Genomic DNA, 12,356 nt, shown 5'->3' with positions numbered 1-12,356 from the left:
GGGGATGGAGGATGGGTGGGCTCATCTCCCAAAAAAGTTTTTTTTTTAAAAATTTAATAACCAAGTAGGATTTATCCCAATAATAGAAGGATGTTTTAATATGAAAATCAACTAATACGCTATATCAATAGAATAACAGACAAAAGCCATAGAGTCATCTCAGCAGATGCAAAAAAAGACATTTGAAAAAAATCCTAGTATTTCTTCTTGATAAAAGATGGAAGCTAGGAATAGAAGGGAGCTTCCCTCTACCTGATAAAGGACATTTATGAAAAGGAGGTTTCCTGTCTTTTTATTTTTAACTCTGCCATGCTCTGATTAAGAGTATCTCTTGGCTGGGCATGGTGGCTCACGCCTGTAATCCCAGCACTTTGGGAAGCAGAGGCAGACAAATCACAAGGTCAGGAGTTCGAGACCAGCCTGGCCAACATGGTGAAACCCCAAAAAATTAGCCGGCGTGGAGGCCCGTGCCTATAGTCCCAGCTACTCATGAGGCTGAGGCAGGAGAATTGCTTGATGGAGGAGAATTTCCTCCATCTCAGGAGGAAAAAAAAAAAGAGTGTCTCTAAGCACAGCTAAGTCTTTGGTTTGTTTTTTTTTTTTTTTAATCTCATAAAATCTCTGCTTTTTTTTTCTTTTATTGTGGTACGTAACGTTTGCCATTTTAACCATTTTCAAGTGTACAAATCAGTGGCATTTAGTACATTCACTTTGTGCAACGATCACCAGAACTTGATCTCTGCTTCTCTGGCAATTTAGTTCATTTACATTTATTGTAGTTATTTATATATGTATAAAATCGTTATTTACATATGTGTCTACATAATTACCTTTTATCAAGATGAGGTCTTGCCCTGTTGCCCAGAATGGTCTCGAACTTCTGGGCTCAAGTGATCCTTCTGCCTGGGCCTCCTAAAATGCTGGGATTACAGACGTGAGCCACTGTGCCCAGCCTATTGTGGTTATCAATGTATTTATTCTGACCATTTTATGATATCTTATACTTTCTGTTTATCCTCTTTATTTTAGATTTTGTAATAGCTTTATTGAAGTGTAAATGACATACAATAACTGCACTTGTTTAAAGTTAAATTTTTTTGTTTTTTGTTTTTTTTTTGGAGACGGAGTCTTGCACTGTCGCCCAGGCTGGAGTGCAGTGATACGATACCGGCTCACTGCCATCTCCGCCTCCCGGGTTCACACCACTCTCCTGCCTCAGCCTCCTGAGTAGCTCGGACTACAGGCGCCCGCCACCATACCCGGCTAATTTTTTGTACTTTTAGTAGAGATGTAGTTTCACTGTGTTAGCCATGATGGTCTCGATCTCCTGACCTCATGATCCACCCACCTTGGCCTTCCAAAGTGCTGGTATTACAGGCGTGAGCCACTGCCCCCAGCCCTAAAGTTAAATTTAATAAGTTGTGACTTGCATTACACCCATAGAATTCACCACAATCAAAACATAATGTCCTAAAAATTTCACACCTAAACATTTCCACCTTCGACTTTGTAATACTTCTCCCCTGCCTCAGTTTCCTCACCCTCTCCCTGGGCAACCACTAATTTGCTTTGTATCACTAGGTAAGTTAGCATTTCCTAGAATTTTATGTAAATGGAATCAACAGTATGTAATTTGGAGGGGGTAGTTTCTTTCATTATAATTATTTTGAAATTCATTCTGTCTTCTAAAGATTGGGCATCTCTGATTCCAAAGTCTGAAACTTTTGGAGTGCCGTAAGTGGAAAATTCCACATCTGACCTCATGTGACAGGTTGCAGTCAAAACTTTGTTTCATGCATAAAATTATTTAAAATAGTGTGTAAAGTTACGATCAGGCTGTATGTATAAGGTGTAGATGAAACACACACATTTCATACTTAGACTTGGAGCCCTTCCCAAGATACCTCATTTTATATGTATGCAAATATTTGAAATTTGAAACACTTCTGATTCTAAGCATTTCAGATAAGGGATATTCAACCTGTATTTTATTTTTCTTTTCTTTGTTTTTTGTTTTTGTTTTTGAGGAGTCGTCTCATTGTGTTGCCCAGGCTGGAATGCAGTGGTGCAGTCCTGGCTCACTGCAACCTCTGCCTCCTGGGTTCAAGTGATTCTCATGCCTCAGCCTCCTGAGTAGCTGGGACTACACGTGAGCACCACCAAGCCCAGCTAATTTTTGTATTTTTAGTAGAGATGAGGTTTCACCATGTTGACCAGGCTGGTCTCGAACTCCTGACCTCAGATGATTCGCTTGCCTCAGCCTCCCAGAGTACTGGGATTACAGGCATGAGCCACTGCGCCTAGCATACATGTATTTTCTCATCCTCTTCCCCCCACTCCCCCCCCGTTTCTAGATTATATATATTTTCTTATTATTCATTTTGTTTGTCTCTGCTGGTTTGGGAGTTACATGCTATGCTTTTAGAGGTTATCCTTGAATTTTTTTTTTTTTTTTTTTGAGACAGAGTCTTGTTCTGTTGCCCAGGCTGGAGTGCAGTGGCGCGATCTTGGCTCACTGCAAGCTCTGCCTCCTGGGTTCACGCCATTCTCCTGCCTCAGCTTCCTGAGTAGCTGGGACTACAGGCGCCTGCCACCACGCCCAGCTAATTTTTTTGTGTTTTTAGTAGAGATGGGGTTTCACGGTGTTAGCCAGGATGGTCTCGATCTCCTGACCTCGTGATCCGCCCGCCTCAGCCTCCCAAAGTGCTGGGATTATAGGCGTGAGCCACCGCGCCTGGCCAAATTTTTTTTATTAACCTGTAAACTAACTTGTATACCTGATCAAAAAAATCGAAAATTAGTTGAATCAATGTTCTGAGGAAAACCCTTGAAAAAACAATGTTTAGAATTTCAAGTGTCAGAAGCTTTTTGACATTCAGAGTTTGTGGCTTTGCAGTGTAGAAGAATAATTCACAGACACTATTTCTCTTGTATAACAAGGGAGACACATTTTCAGATTAATTTCCAACTGAGCAAAAGCAGGATTTATATAGGAGAAAGAGGGATAAGGAGAGAGAGCAAAACCACAGAACAGTGGATTCTGCTTGTCCGTTTTTCTGTGTAAACTCTGATATTAACTCTCCTTGGGTATGCCACCCATGGTTGGTGGATGTTCTAGAAAACATGATAGGCCCTCTGCCAGTAAGGGTTTTCAGCAACTCCAGGTTCAGCCAGTCGAAATATACCCTTTCCCTCATCAGCATTTCTCATCTTTTGTTCAAAACAAGCTTGTAAAGGAGTGGGTTTATTCTCATGAGCTTCAGCCTCTTTGATGTAGGATAAGGCCATCTGTTTTCTTATGGTGATCTGAAGGTTTTAGGAGGAAGTTCATCTATACCTGATGTCATGATTGACCTGTGAACTCTTTTTTTGTGATGGAGTCTTGCTGTGTCGCCCAGGCTGGAGTGCAGTGGCACAATCTTGGCTCGCTGCCTCCCTGGTTCAAGCGATTCTCCTGCCTCAGCCTCCCAAGTAGCTGGGACTACAGGCGCCCACCACCACGCCTGGCTAATTTTTTGTATTTTTAGTAGAGACGGGGTTTCGCCGTGTTAGCCAGGATGGTCTTGATCTCCTGACCTCGTGATCGCCTGCCTCAGCCTCCCAAAGTGCTGGGATTACAAGCGTGAGCCACTGTGCACAGCGACTTGTGAACTCTTACAGAGCTGCTTTCTACTTCTGAGAGTTATTTGATTCTGGAGGCGTTTTTTTGTTTTTGTTTTTTAAGTGAACCCCAGGATCTCTAGTGAGACCGAATATCCAAGTTAGGATCCTAAGCCAGGGTATACATCTAGGGCTTTCCATCAGTAGTTGTGGCTGGGAAGGCATGGGAAAATGGTGTGGTCCCTTGCAGTGTAGTTAGGCCTGACTTCCGTTGGTGTCTCTCAATAATGACTTTTTAGTCTCTTAACTATGTATTAACTATGTATTAACTAGAGGAAATACTCATTTAGAAATGTCACTTGCATCTGTTGATTATATAGCTGAGGATATAAACATTTGTTATCTGATAATTTCTAACAAGATATGAATATACCAGAGTACAATCTGTCATGGGAGAGGTCAAGCCAAGTCTTAGGTCTTTCAGTTAGAATTTTGTATGATAGTACATTTCCATTTTGAGGTGTGTATCATACTATCTTTAGTGCTAGGAGTAATACTTTAGGCCAAGGAAGATTAAGTTCTTTTGAAGCATTAATTTTAAAAAATAGCTTTAGCTCTTCTGATCTCAGAGCTATAGAGATGGTTTAGACCAAGAGGTTTTAGTTTAATGAACATACTTTGCATATTTGCAAAGAATTTTACCTATAGAGTGAATCATCATCATTAGAGTGTAGTACAGGGGAAAGATCCGTAAGCTTTTGTTGTTGTTGTTTTTTAATAGAGACAGACTTTTTATGTTGTCGCCAAGGCTGGTCCTGAACTCCTGGGCTCAAGCAACACACCTACCTCGGCCTCCCAAAGTACTGGGATTACAGCCTTGAGCCACCGTGCCTGGCCAGTCCATACACTTTTGTTGAGAGTTATGGCATTGGTCTTCTGGCAAGGGAAGACTTTAATTTAACTGGTAAACTTATAGACTATTCCACTATTCCAAAAGCGTATTCAAACCTATTAAGCAGTGAAAATGAAATTTATTTTTAAATGTTCAAATGGTAGATTATGATAATTACATATGAGGTTTCAAAAATATTGAGTGTTTCTGGAAAGATTTATTCTTCAGTATCTGTGCAAAGTTTGAAGTAATTTGTCTCTGCCATTTGGTTTGTATTTTGTTACATGTATACATGTGAAAGTCTGGAGATGGTTTCAGGCAACATCCAGTAGTCTAAGACCATTTCAAGGTAGCTGGTGATATTTTTCTGTTTTGTGGGGACCTTTTTTGTAGTGAACGTTTTTTTAAAATTCAGAATTTAGATTAATCAGTTGTCATAAGAAGAGAGAAAGGGATGAAACAGTTTAGGAATAGTAAAAAAGAGAAAAAAATGTTTTATACATTTGGGGAAACTGATTCATTTTTGGCGAATGATTAGTTGGTCAGTCTGGAGAAAGCAACTGGTATCAAAGAAAATAAGTTATTTGTGGATTCTTTGGAAAACTGTAGATGTTAGCTTTGGAGCAAAATGACAGATTATTTCTTTTCTTTTCTCTCTCTTTTTTTTTTTTTCCTGGAGACTGAGTCTCGCTCTGTTGCCCAGGCTGAAGTGCAGTGGCGTGATCATGGCTCACTGCAGCCTTCTCTGCCTCCCGGGTTCAAGCGATTCTCATGCCTCAGTCTCCTAAGTAGCTGGGACTACAGGTGTGCGCCACCATGCCCGGCTAATTTTTGTACTTTTGGTAGAAATGGGGTTCCACCATGTTGCCCAGGCTGGTCCTGGATTCCTGACGTCAAGTGATCTACCACGCCTAGCCGACAGGTTGTTTCTATTAATACGTCTACAATGGCCTGGTTAGTACTCTGTCTTACTAGAGATGGCTAGGTTATGATTAACTGTGCCCTCTAGGTCATTCTTGTAGAGCATAACTTGGACCCAGGAGCTGTTGGAGGAAAAGAGGAAGTTGATGGGAGGAAGAAGCCTTAGAGGTGGGGAGGGCTGATCTGTCATCTTTTCCCATGTCTGCCGGCAGGGCACCCACCACAGATGAGGACAAGAAGGCAGCCGAGAAGAAACGGGAGGACAAAGCTAAGAAGAAGCACGACAGGAAATCCAAGCGCCTGGATGAGGAGGAGGAGGACAATGAAGGCGGGGAGTGGGAAAGGGTCCGGGGTGGAGTGCCCTTGGTTAAGGTGAGGGTTTCAGAGGTAAAATGAATTGGGGAACAGTTTGGGAGGGCATAAAGGTCCCCTTGTGGGGAAAAGGCAAAAACAGGTTCCCGCCGGCATGCACGTGACGGGATATGTACTGATACAGGAGAAGCCAAAAATGTTTGCCAAGGGAACCGAGATCACCCACGCTGTCGTTATCAAGAAGTTGAATGAGATCCTACAGGCACGAGGAAAGAAGGGAACTGATCGGTAAGATTCATGGGCCTGGGTGGTGGGATTGCAGGGTGGCAGAGGGTGGAGGTTGGGGGAAGGGGTTGTTGGGAGGGTCTGTGTGTGGCTATAGTAGAGGAATGGTGTGCTTGGGACACCTCAGTCCGTTATCTGCTGTTTACTCTTCTTGTGACCTAAAACCAATCACTTAACCTTTTGGGTCTGTTTTCCCATCTATACAATGAGATAATGTTCTCTTTTTTTTTTTTTTTTTTGAGTCTTTTTCTCTTGCCCAGGCTGGAGTACAGTGGCACGATCTCGGCTCACTGCAATCTTTGCCTTCTGGGTTCAAGCGATTCTCCTGCCTCAGCCTACTGAGTAGCTGGGATTACGGGCACCTGCCACCATCCCTGGCTAATTTTTGTACTTCTAGTAGAGACGGGGTTTCATCGTGTTGACCAGGCTGGTCTCGAACTCCTGACTTCAAGTGATCCACCTGCCTCGGCCTCCCAAAGTGCTGGGATTATAGGCATGAACCACCACTCTCAGCCCTTGTTTTTCTTTTCTTTTTTTTTTAAGATTAAAAAACTGAAAGAGTGTTTACCCTCTTTAGTTATTAGGTAACAGAGAATGGTGGTCGGTGTGAAGCATTTCACAGCATTCCAGGATGGTTGGGTTTATTGCTGCTTCTGTTTGGAATTTATAAAGGAGAAGCAGGGATACGGGTGGTGAGGACAGGGTGTTATCTGAAGAGGGCATCCTGGGAGAGACTTTGTGATTTGTCTCTAAAGCCTCACCCAGCTCTCTGGCCCTCTAGTGCTGCCCAGATTGAGCTGCTGCAACTGCTGGTTCAGATTGCAGCAGAAAACAACCTGGGAGAGGGCGTCATCGTCAAGATCAAGTTCAATATCATCGCCTCTCTCTATGACTACAACCCCAACCTGGCAACCTACATGAAGGTGAGAGCAGTGAAGAGGAGCATCTCAGGGCATAGCTAGTGGGTCGGGGGAAGAGGGTACCTAGCATCTGAAGACTCAGGGGCTATGGAGGCAGTCTTGGTGGTGGAAGGCCCCACGATTCCTGCCGAAGGGGGAGGCATCCACTTACTCTACCTTCACTCCTCTGACTCTGCTGTGGTCTGAAATCTTGGCAGCCAGAGATGTGGGGGAAGTGCCTGGACTGCATCAATGAGCTTATGGACATCCTGTTTGCAAATCCCAACATTTTTGTTGGAGAGAATATTCTGGAAGAGAGTGAGAACCTGCACAATGCTGACCAGGTAAAGGGAGGAGTTGGCAGGATAACTGGAGGTGTGTGTTTCATGCTTTGGGAAGGCTCAGTGAGACCCTAGGGTTGAGGTTTGAGACTGAGATCTGGGCTAATTTGTTGACTCCTCCTTCGCCTTCCTTTTCAGCCACTGCGTGTCCGTGGCTGCATCCTAACTCTGGTGGAACGAATGGATGAAGAATTTACCAAAATAATGCAAAATACTGACCCTCACTCCCAAGGTGAGCCTGAGCAAGCGTGAGCTTTGCTGAGAGGAAAACTTCAGGGAATAATACTAGGTTTAGAGCTTTGTAAGGATTTTACAAAGAGTGCTTGAAAAGCCAGCCTTTCCTTACCCCAGCATTCACATGGAAGGGCCTGATGAGATGCTGGCTCCCAGTCCCATCGTTTCTGATTTCATAGGTCTGGGTGGGGCCTGAGAACGTGCACCTGTAGCCTGCTCCCAGGTTGCTGGTCTCAGGGCTATACTTTGAGAACCTTTGGGGTAAGGCATCTATTCAATTCTCTTGTTTAGCTTGGATGAGAGGCATTGGGGTGTGAAAGGGCAGCATAGTTTACTCAGTAAAAGTGCGAATGTGCCCATCAAGTCAAGGGTGTAGTGATTAACAAGGCAACCAAAAGCTTACCTTTTGTGCTGGATGGAGAAAGGCAGTTTGACAAATAATAATAGTAAGATATGGCCAGGCACGGTGGCTCATGTCTGTAAACCCAGCTCTTTAGGAGGCCGAAGCAGCCGGATCACGAGGTCAGGAGATCAAGACCATCCTGGCTAACATGTTGAAACCCCATCTGTACTAAAAATACAAAAAAAAAAAAAAAAAATAGCCAGGCGTGGTGGCAGGCGCCTATAGTCCCAGCTACTTGGGAGGCTGAGGCAGGAGAATGGCGTGAACCTGGGAGGCGGAACTTGCAGTGAGATGAGATCACACCACTGCACTCCAGCCTGGGTGACAGAGCAAGACTCCATATCAAAAAAAAAAAAAAAAAAAAGATATTAAACAAGATAATTCTGGGCCGGGTGCAGTGGCTCACACCTGTAATCCTAGCACTTTGGGAGGCTGAGGCAGTTGGATCACCTGAGGTCAGAAGTTTGAGACCATCCTGGCCAACATGGTGAAACCCCGGCTCTACTCAAAATACAAAAATTAGCCAGGAGTGGTGGCAGGTGCCTGTAAATCCCAGCTATGTGGGAGGCTGAGACAGGAGAATCCCTTGAACCCTGTGTGGCAGAGGTTGCAGTAAGCGGAGATTGTACCACTGCACTCCAGCCTGGTCGAAAGAGTAAAACTCTACCTCAAAAAATAATAGTAATTCTAGATGATGTAAAGTATGAGTTCGGAGTTAAAATAGGGCCCTGTGGTAAAAAGTGACTGGAGGGGTGGCTGCTGTAGCTGGCAGCTGGAGAAAGCACCCTTAAGTAGGGGCCACCAGAGGTGAGATCCAACGAGGAGGAGTTAGGGGAAGAATCAGCTGAAGACAGTGCCTGACAGGAGGAGCAGAGAGCGAGCCTGATGTTCCAGGAGTAAAAAGGCCAGTGTGACTCCAGCACAGGAAGGCAGAGGGAGAATCGTGGGAGACCAGGCAAGGGCCAGGCCTTGTAGACCCTTATTGGCAGAGGTTGGCAGTTGGGATTTTTTTCTGAAGCTGTGGGACGGGAAGGTTCTGGGTCCTGGGAGTGGGAGATAGCCTTTCTGGGGCACACTGACTAGACTTCTCTGATGGGTGCAGAAGAGGGATGGGTTGACTGGAATGACTGGGGACAGATGGGAAAGCCTGGCTGCCCAATTGAGACAAGGATGGGTGCTCTCCCTGCCAGAGTATGTGGAGCATTTGAAGGATGAAGCCCAGGTGTGTGCCATCATCGAGCGCGTGCAGCGTTACCTGGAGGAGAAGGGCACTACTGAGGAGGTCTGCCGCATCTACCTGCTGCGCATCCTGCACACCTACTACAAGTTTGATTACAAGGCCCATCAGCGGCAGCTGACCCCACCCGAGGGCTCCTCAAAGGTGAGCGCATGGCAGTCATGGCAGAGGGGAACGGGTGTGTCCGCCTGCCCTCCGCTTCTGTGAGGACTTGACAGCAAATCTGTTACTCTCTAGACTTCCCCAGGTGGAGCAGGGAGGGAAACTGACGTATTGGAAAGAGACTGGATAGAGTCTCGTCTCCGGTTGCTAGAACCTGTGCCTTTTAAAGCTGGATCTCCTTTGCAAATAACCTCCCTTCCTCCCCAGTCTGAGCAAGACCAGGCAGAAAATGAGGGCGAGGACTCGGCCGTGTTGATGGAGAGACTGTGCAAGTACATCTATGCCAAGGACCGCACAGACCGGATCCGCACATGCGCCATCCTCTGCCACATCTACCACCACGCTCTGCACTCCCGCTGGTACCAGGCCCGCGACCTCATGCTTATGAGCCACCTGCAGGACAACATTCAGCACGCAGACCCGCCAGTGCAGGTAGGATGGGGAGGCCTTGGAGGTGAAGGAGATGCCAGGCCCCTGGCCTCTTGGCAAACTGGCTTAACCAGAACGGCCGCCTGTGTGACTGGTGCAAATTTAACTGACACTTAGTCTTTCCCAGATGCCAGCATCCTGCAGTCCTCCTGCATGTAAACACATAATTTCTTGTCTACAAAAAAAAATTAGCCGGGCTTGGTAGCGCTTGAGCCCAAGAGGCAGAGGTTCCAGTGAGCTCAGATTGCCACTGCACTCCAGCCTGGGTAATAGAGCAAGACTCTGTGTCAAAAAAAAAGCAAAAACAAAAACAAAAAAAAAGCTGTGTGTGGAAGTGTAGATCCTGTAAAAGTGTATTCAAGGCAACTAGGAAATGTTTATGTGTAGAGCACCTGGTGAACCTGTCTGGGGGTAGTGCTGGTTTTTAAACAGCCCTCCTATTTATGTTTTTATTGCACGGTATGAACATATCACTGTATCTGTTTTCTCTTGGTGGACACTCAGTTTATTTCCAGTTTTTGGCTCTGATGTAGGAAGCTGCTGCAGGTTGGCAGTGGGGATTTTTTTTCAAAGCTGTGGGATGGGAAGGTTCTGGGTCCTGGGAGTGGGAGATGGCCTTTCCGGGGCACACTGACTAGACTTTTCTGATGGGTGCAGAAGAGGGATGGGTTGACTGGAATGACTGGGGACAGATGGGAAAGCCTGGCTGTAAGAAACTTAAAAGTGGTTATACCATTTTACTCTCCTGCTAGTGTTTGGGAGTTCCTTGTCAATTTTTGGTGGTGTTGGTCTTTTTTTTTTTTTTTTTTTTTTTTGAGAGGGAGTCTAGCTGTGTCGCCAAGGCTGGAGTGCAGTGGGGCAATCTCAGCTCACTGCAACCGCCACCTCCCAGGATCAAGTGATTCTCCTGCCTCAGCCTCCCGAGTAGCTGGGATTACAGGTGCCCGCCACCACGTCTGGCTAATTGTTGTATTTCAGTAGAGTTGGGGTTTCACCACATTGGCCAGGCTGGTCTCAAATTCCTGACCTCAAGTGATCTGCCTACCTCAGCCTCCCAAAGTGCTGAGATTACAGGAGTGAACCATCGTGTCGACAGTGATATTGAGTCTTTTAAACTTGTTTTTGTTTTTTGAGGCAAGGTCTTGCACTGTCACCTAGGCTGAGTGTAGTGGCATGATCATGGCCCACAGTAGCCTCAAATTCCCAGGTTCAAGTGATCCTCCCACCTCAGCCTCCATAGTCCTGAGGCTACTGGCATGTGCCACCATGCCTGCTAATTTTTTATTTTTTGTAGAGACAGGGTCTCACTATGTTGCTCAGGCTGGTCTCAAAGATATTTTAGTTGGGGTGTGTGTGTATGTTTTTGTTTTGAGACAGAGGCTCGCTCTGTTGCCCAGGCTGGAGTGCAGTGGTGCAATCTTCGCTCACTCCAACCTCTGTCTCCCAGATTCAAGCCATTCTCCTGCCTCACCATTCCGTGTAGCTGGGATTACAGGCATGTGCCACCACACCAGGCTAATTTTTGTATATTTAATAGAGACAAGATTTTACCATGTTGGCCAGACTGGTCTTGAACCTCAGGTGACCCACCCACCTCAGCCTCCCAAAGTGCTGGGATTACAGGCGTGAGCCACTGCACCCATCTACTCAAAGGTCTTTTAAATTTTAGTTGGTTGTCTAATGGTATCTCATTGTAGTGTTAGTTTGCATTTGCCTGGTGACTATTGATGTTGGCTACTTTTTTACTTTTTTATGTTTATTGGCCATTTATGTTAATTGGCCATTTATCTTTTGTGAAATATCTGGTCAATTCTTGCCCATTTAAAACAATTGGATTGTTTACTTTATTGAGTTATAGGAGTGCTTTATCTATCCTAGATAACTAGTCCTGAGTCCGATTTTTTTTTTTTTTTTTTTTTTGGAGACGTAGTCTCACTGTGTTGCCCAGGCTGGAGTGCAGTGGCGCAGTCTCAGCTCACTGCAATGTTGCAATGTCCACCTCCTAGGTTCAAGCAATTCTCCTGCCTCAGCCTCCCAAGTAGCTGCGATTGCAGGCGTGTGCCCCCACCCCCAGCTAATTTTTGTATATTTAATAGAGGTGAGATTTCACCATGTTGGCCAGGATGGTCTGGAACCCCTGACCTCAGATATGTTTTGAAAATATTTCTTCCAGTCTGGTTTGCTTATTCGTTTTCTTAACCATGCCTTTGGATGAAATCTAATGTATCCGTTTTTTGTTTTGTTTTTTTTTTTTGAGACAGAGTCTTGCTCTGTCACCAGGCTGGAGTGCAGTGGCGTGATCTTGACTCACTTCAACCTCCGCTTCCCGGGTTCAGGCGATTCTCCTGCCTCAGCCTCCCGAGTAGCTGGGACTACAGGCACGTACCACCATGCCCAGCTAATTTTTAAAATTTTTTAGTAGTGACGGGGTTTCACCATGTTGGCCAGGATGGTCTCAATCTCTTGACCTCATGATCCACCCGCTTCACCCTCCCAAAGTGCTGGGATTACAGGCATGAGCCACCGCACCCAGCCCAGTTTTTTCTTTTATAGTAACTATTTTCTGGATCCTGTCTAAAAAACCTTTGCCTACTTGAAATTCATGAGGATTTTTTGAATTTCTCTCTTTTTTTTTTTTTTT

The 12,356-nt window shown here is 45.3% G+C and overlaps 1 protein-coding gene across 1 annotated transcript in view; it reads left to right on the top strand.

Annotated features, from left to right (window-relative positions):
- LOC111526932 (eukaryotic translation initiation factor 3 subunit C) overlaps positions 1-12,356 on the top strand; it is a 24,909-nt gene that overhangs the window by 6,413 nt on the left and 6,140 nt on the right. The window contains exons 9-15 of the mRNA XM_023192992.2: positions 5,626-5,785; positions 5,910-6,013; positions 6,792-6,933; positions 7,128-7,253; positions 7,389-7,482; positions 9,078-9,268; positions 9,494-9,718. Of these exons, the coding sequence (XP_023048760.1) occupies positions 5,626-5,785; positions 5,910-6,013; positions 6,792-6,933; positions 7,128-7,253; positions 7,389-7,482; positions 9,078-9,268; positions 9,494-9,718 (1,042 nt within the window). The remainder of the gene's footprint in view (positions 1-5,625; positions 5,786-5,909; positions 6,014-6,791; positions 6,934-7,127; positions 7,254-7,388; positions 7,483-9,077; positions 9,269-9,493; positions 9,719-12,356) is intronic.

The sequence above is a fragment of the Piliocolobus tephrosceles genome, chromosome 17 (genome assembly GCF_002776525.5).
Source record: "Piliocolobus tephrosceles isolate RC106 chromosome 17, ASM277652v3, whole genome shotgun sequence".
NCBI classification, from domain to species: Eukaryota; Metazoa; Chordata; class Mammalia; order Primates; family Cercopithecidae; genus Piliocolobus; species Piliocolobus tephrosceles.
The sequence above is the reverse complement of the archived record's forward strand: the minus strand, read 5'-3'. Positions and strand labels throughout refer to the sequence as shown.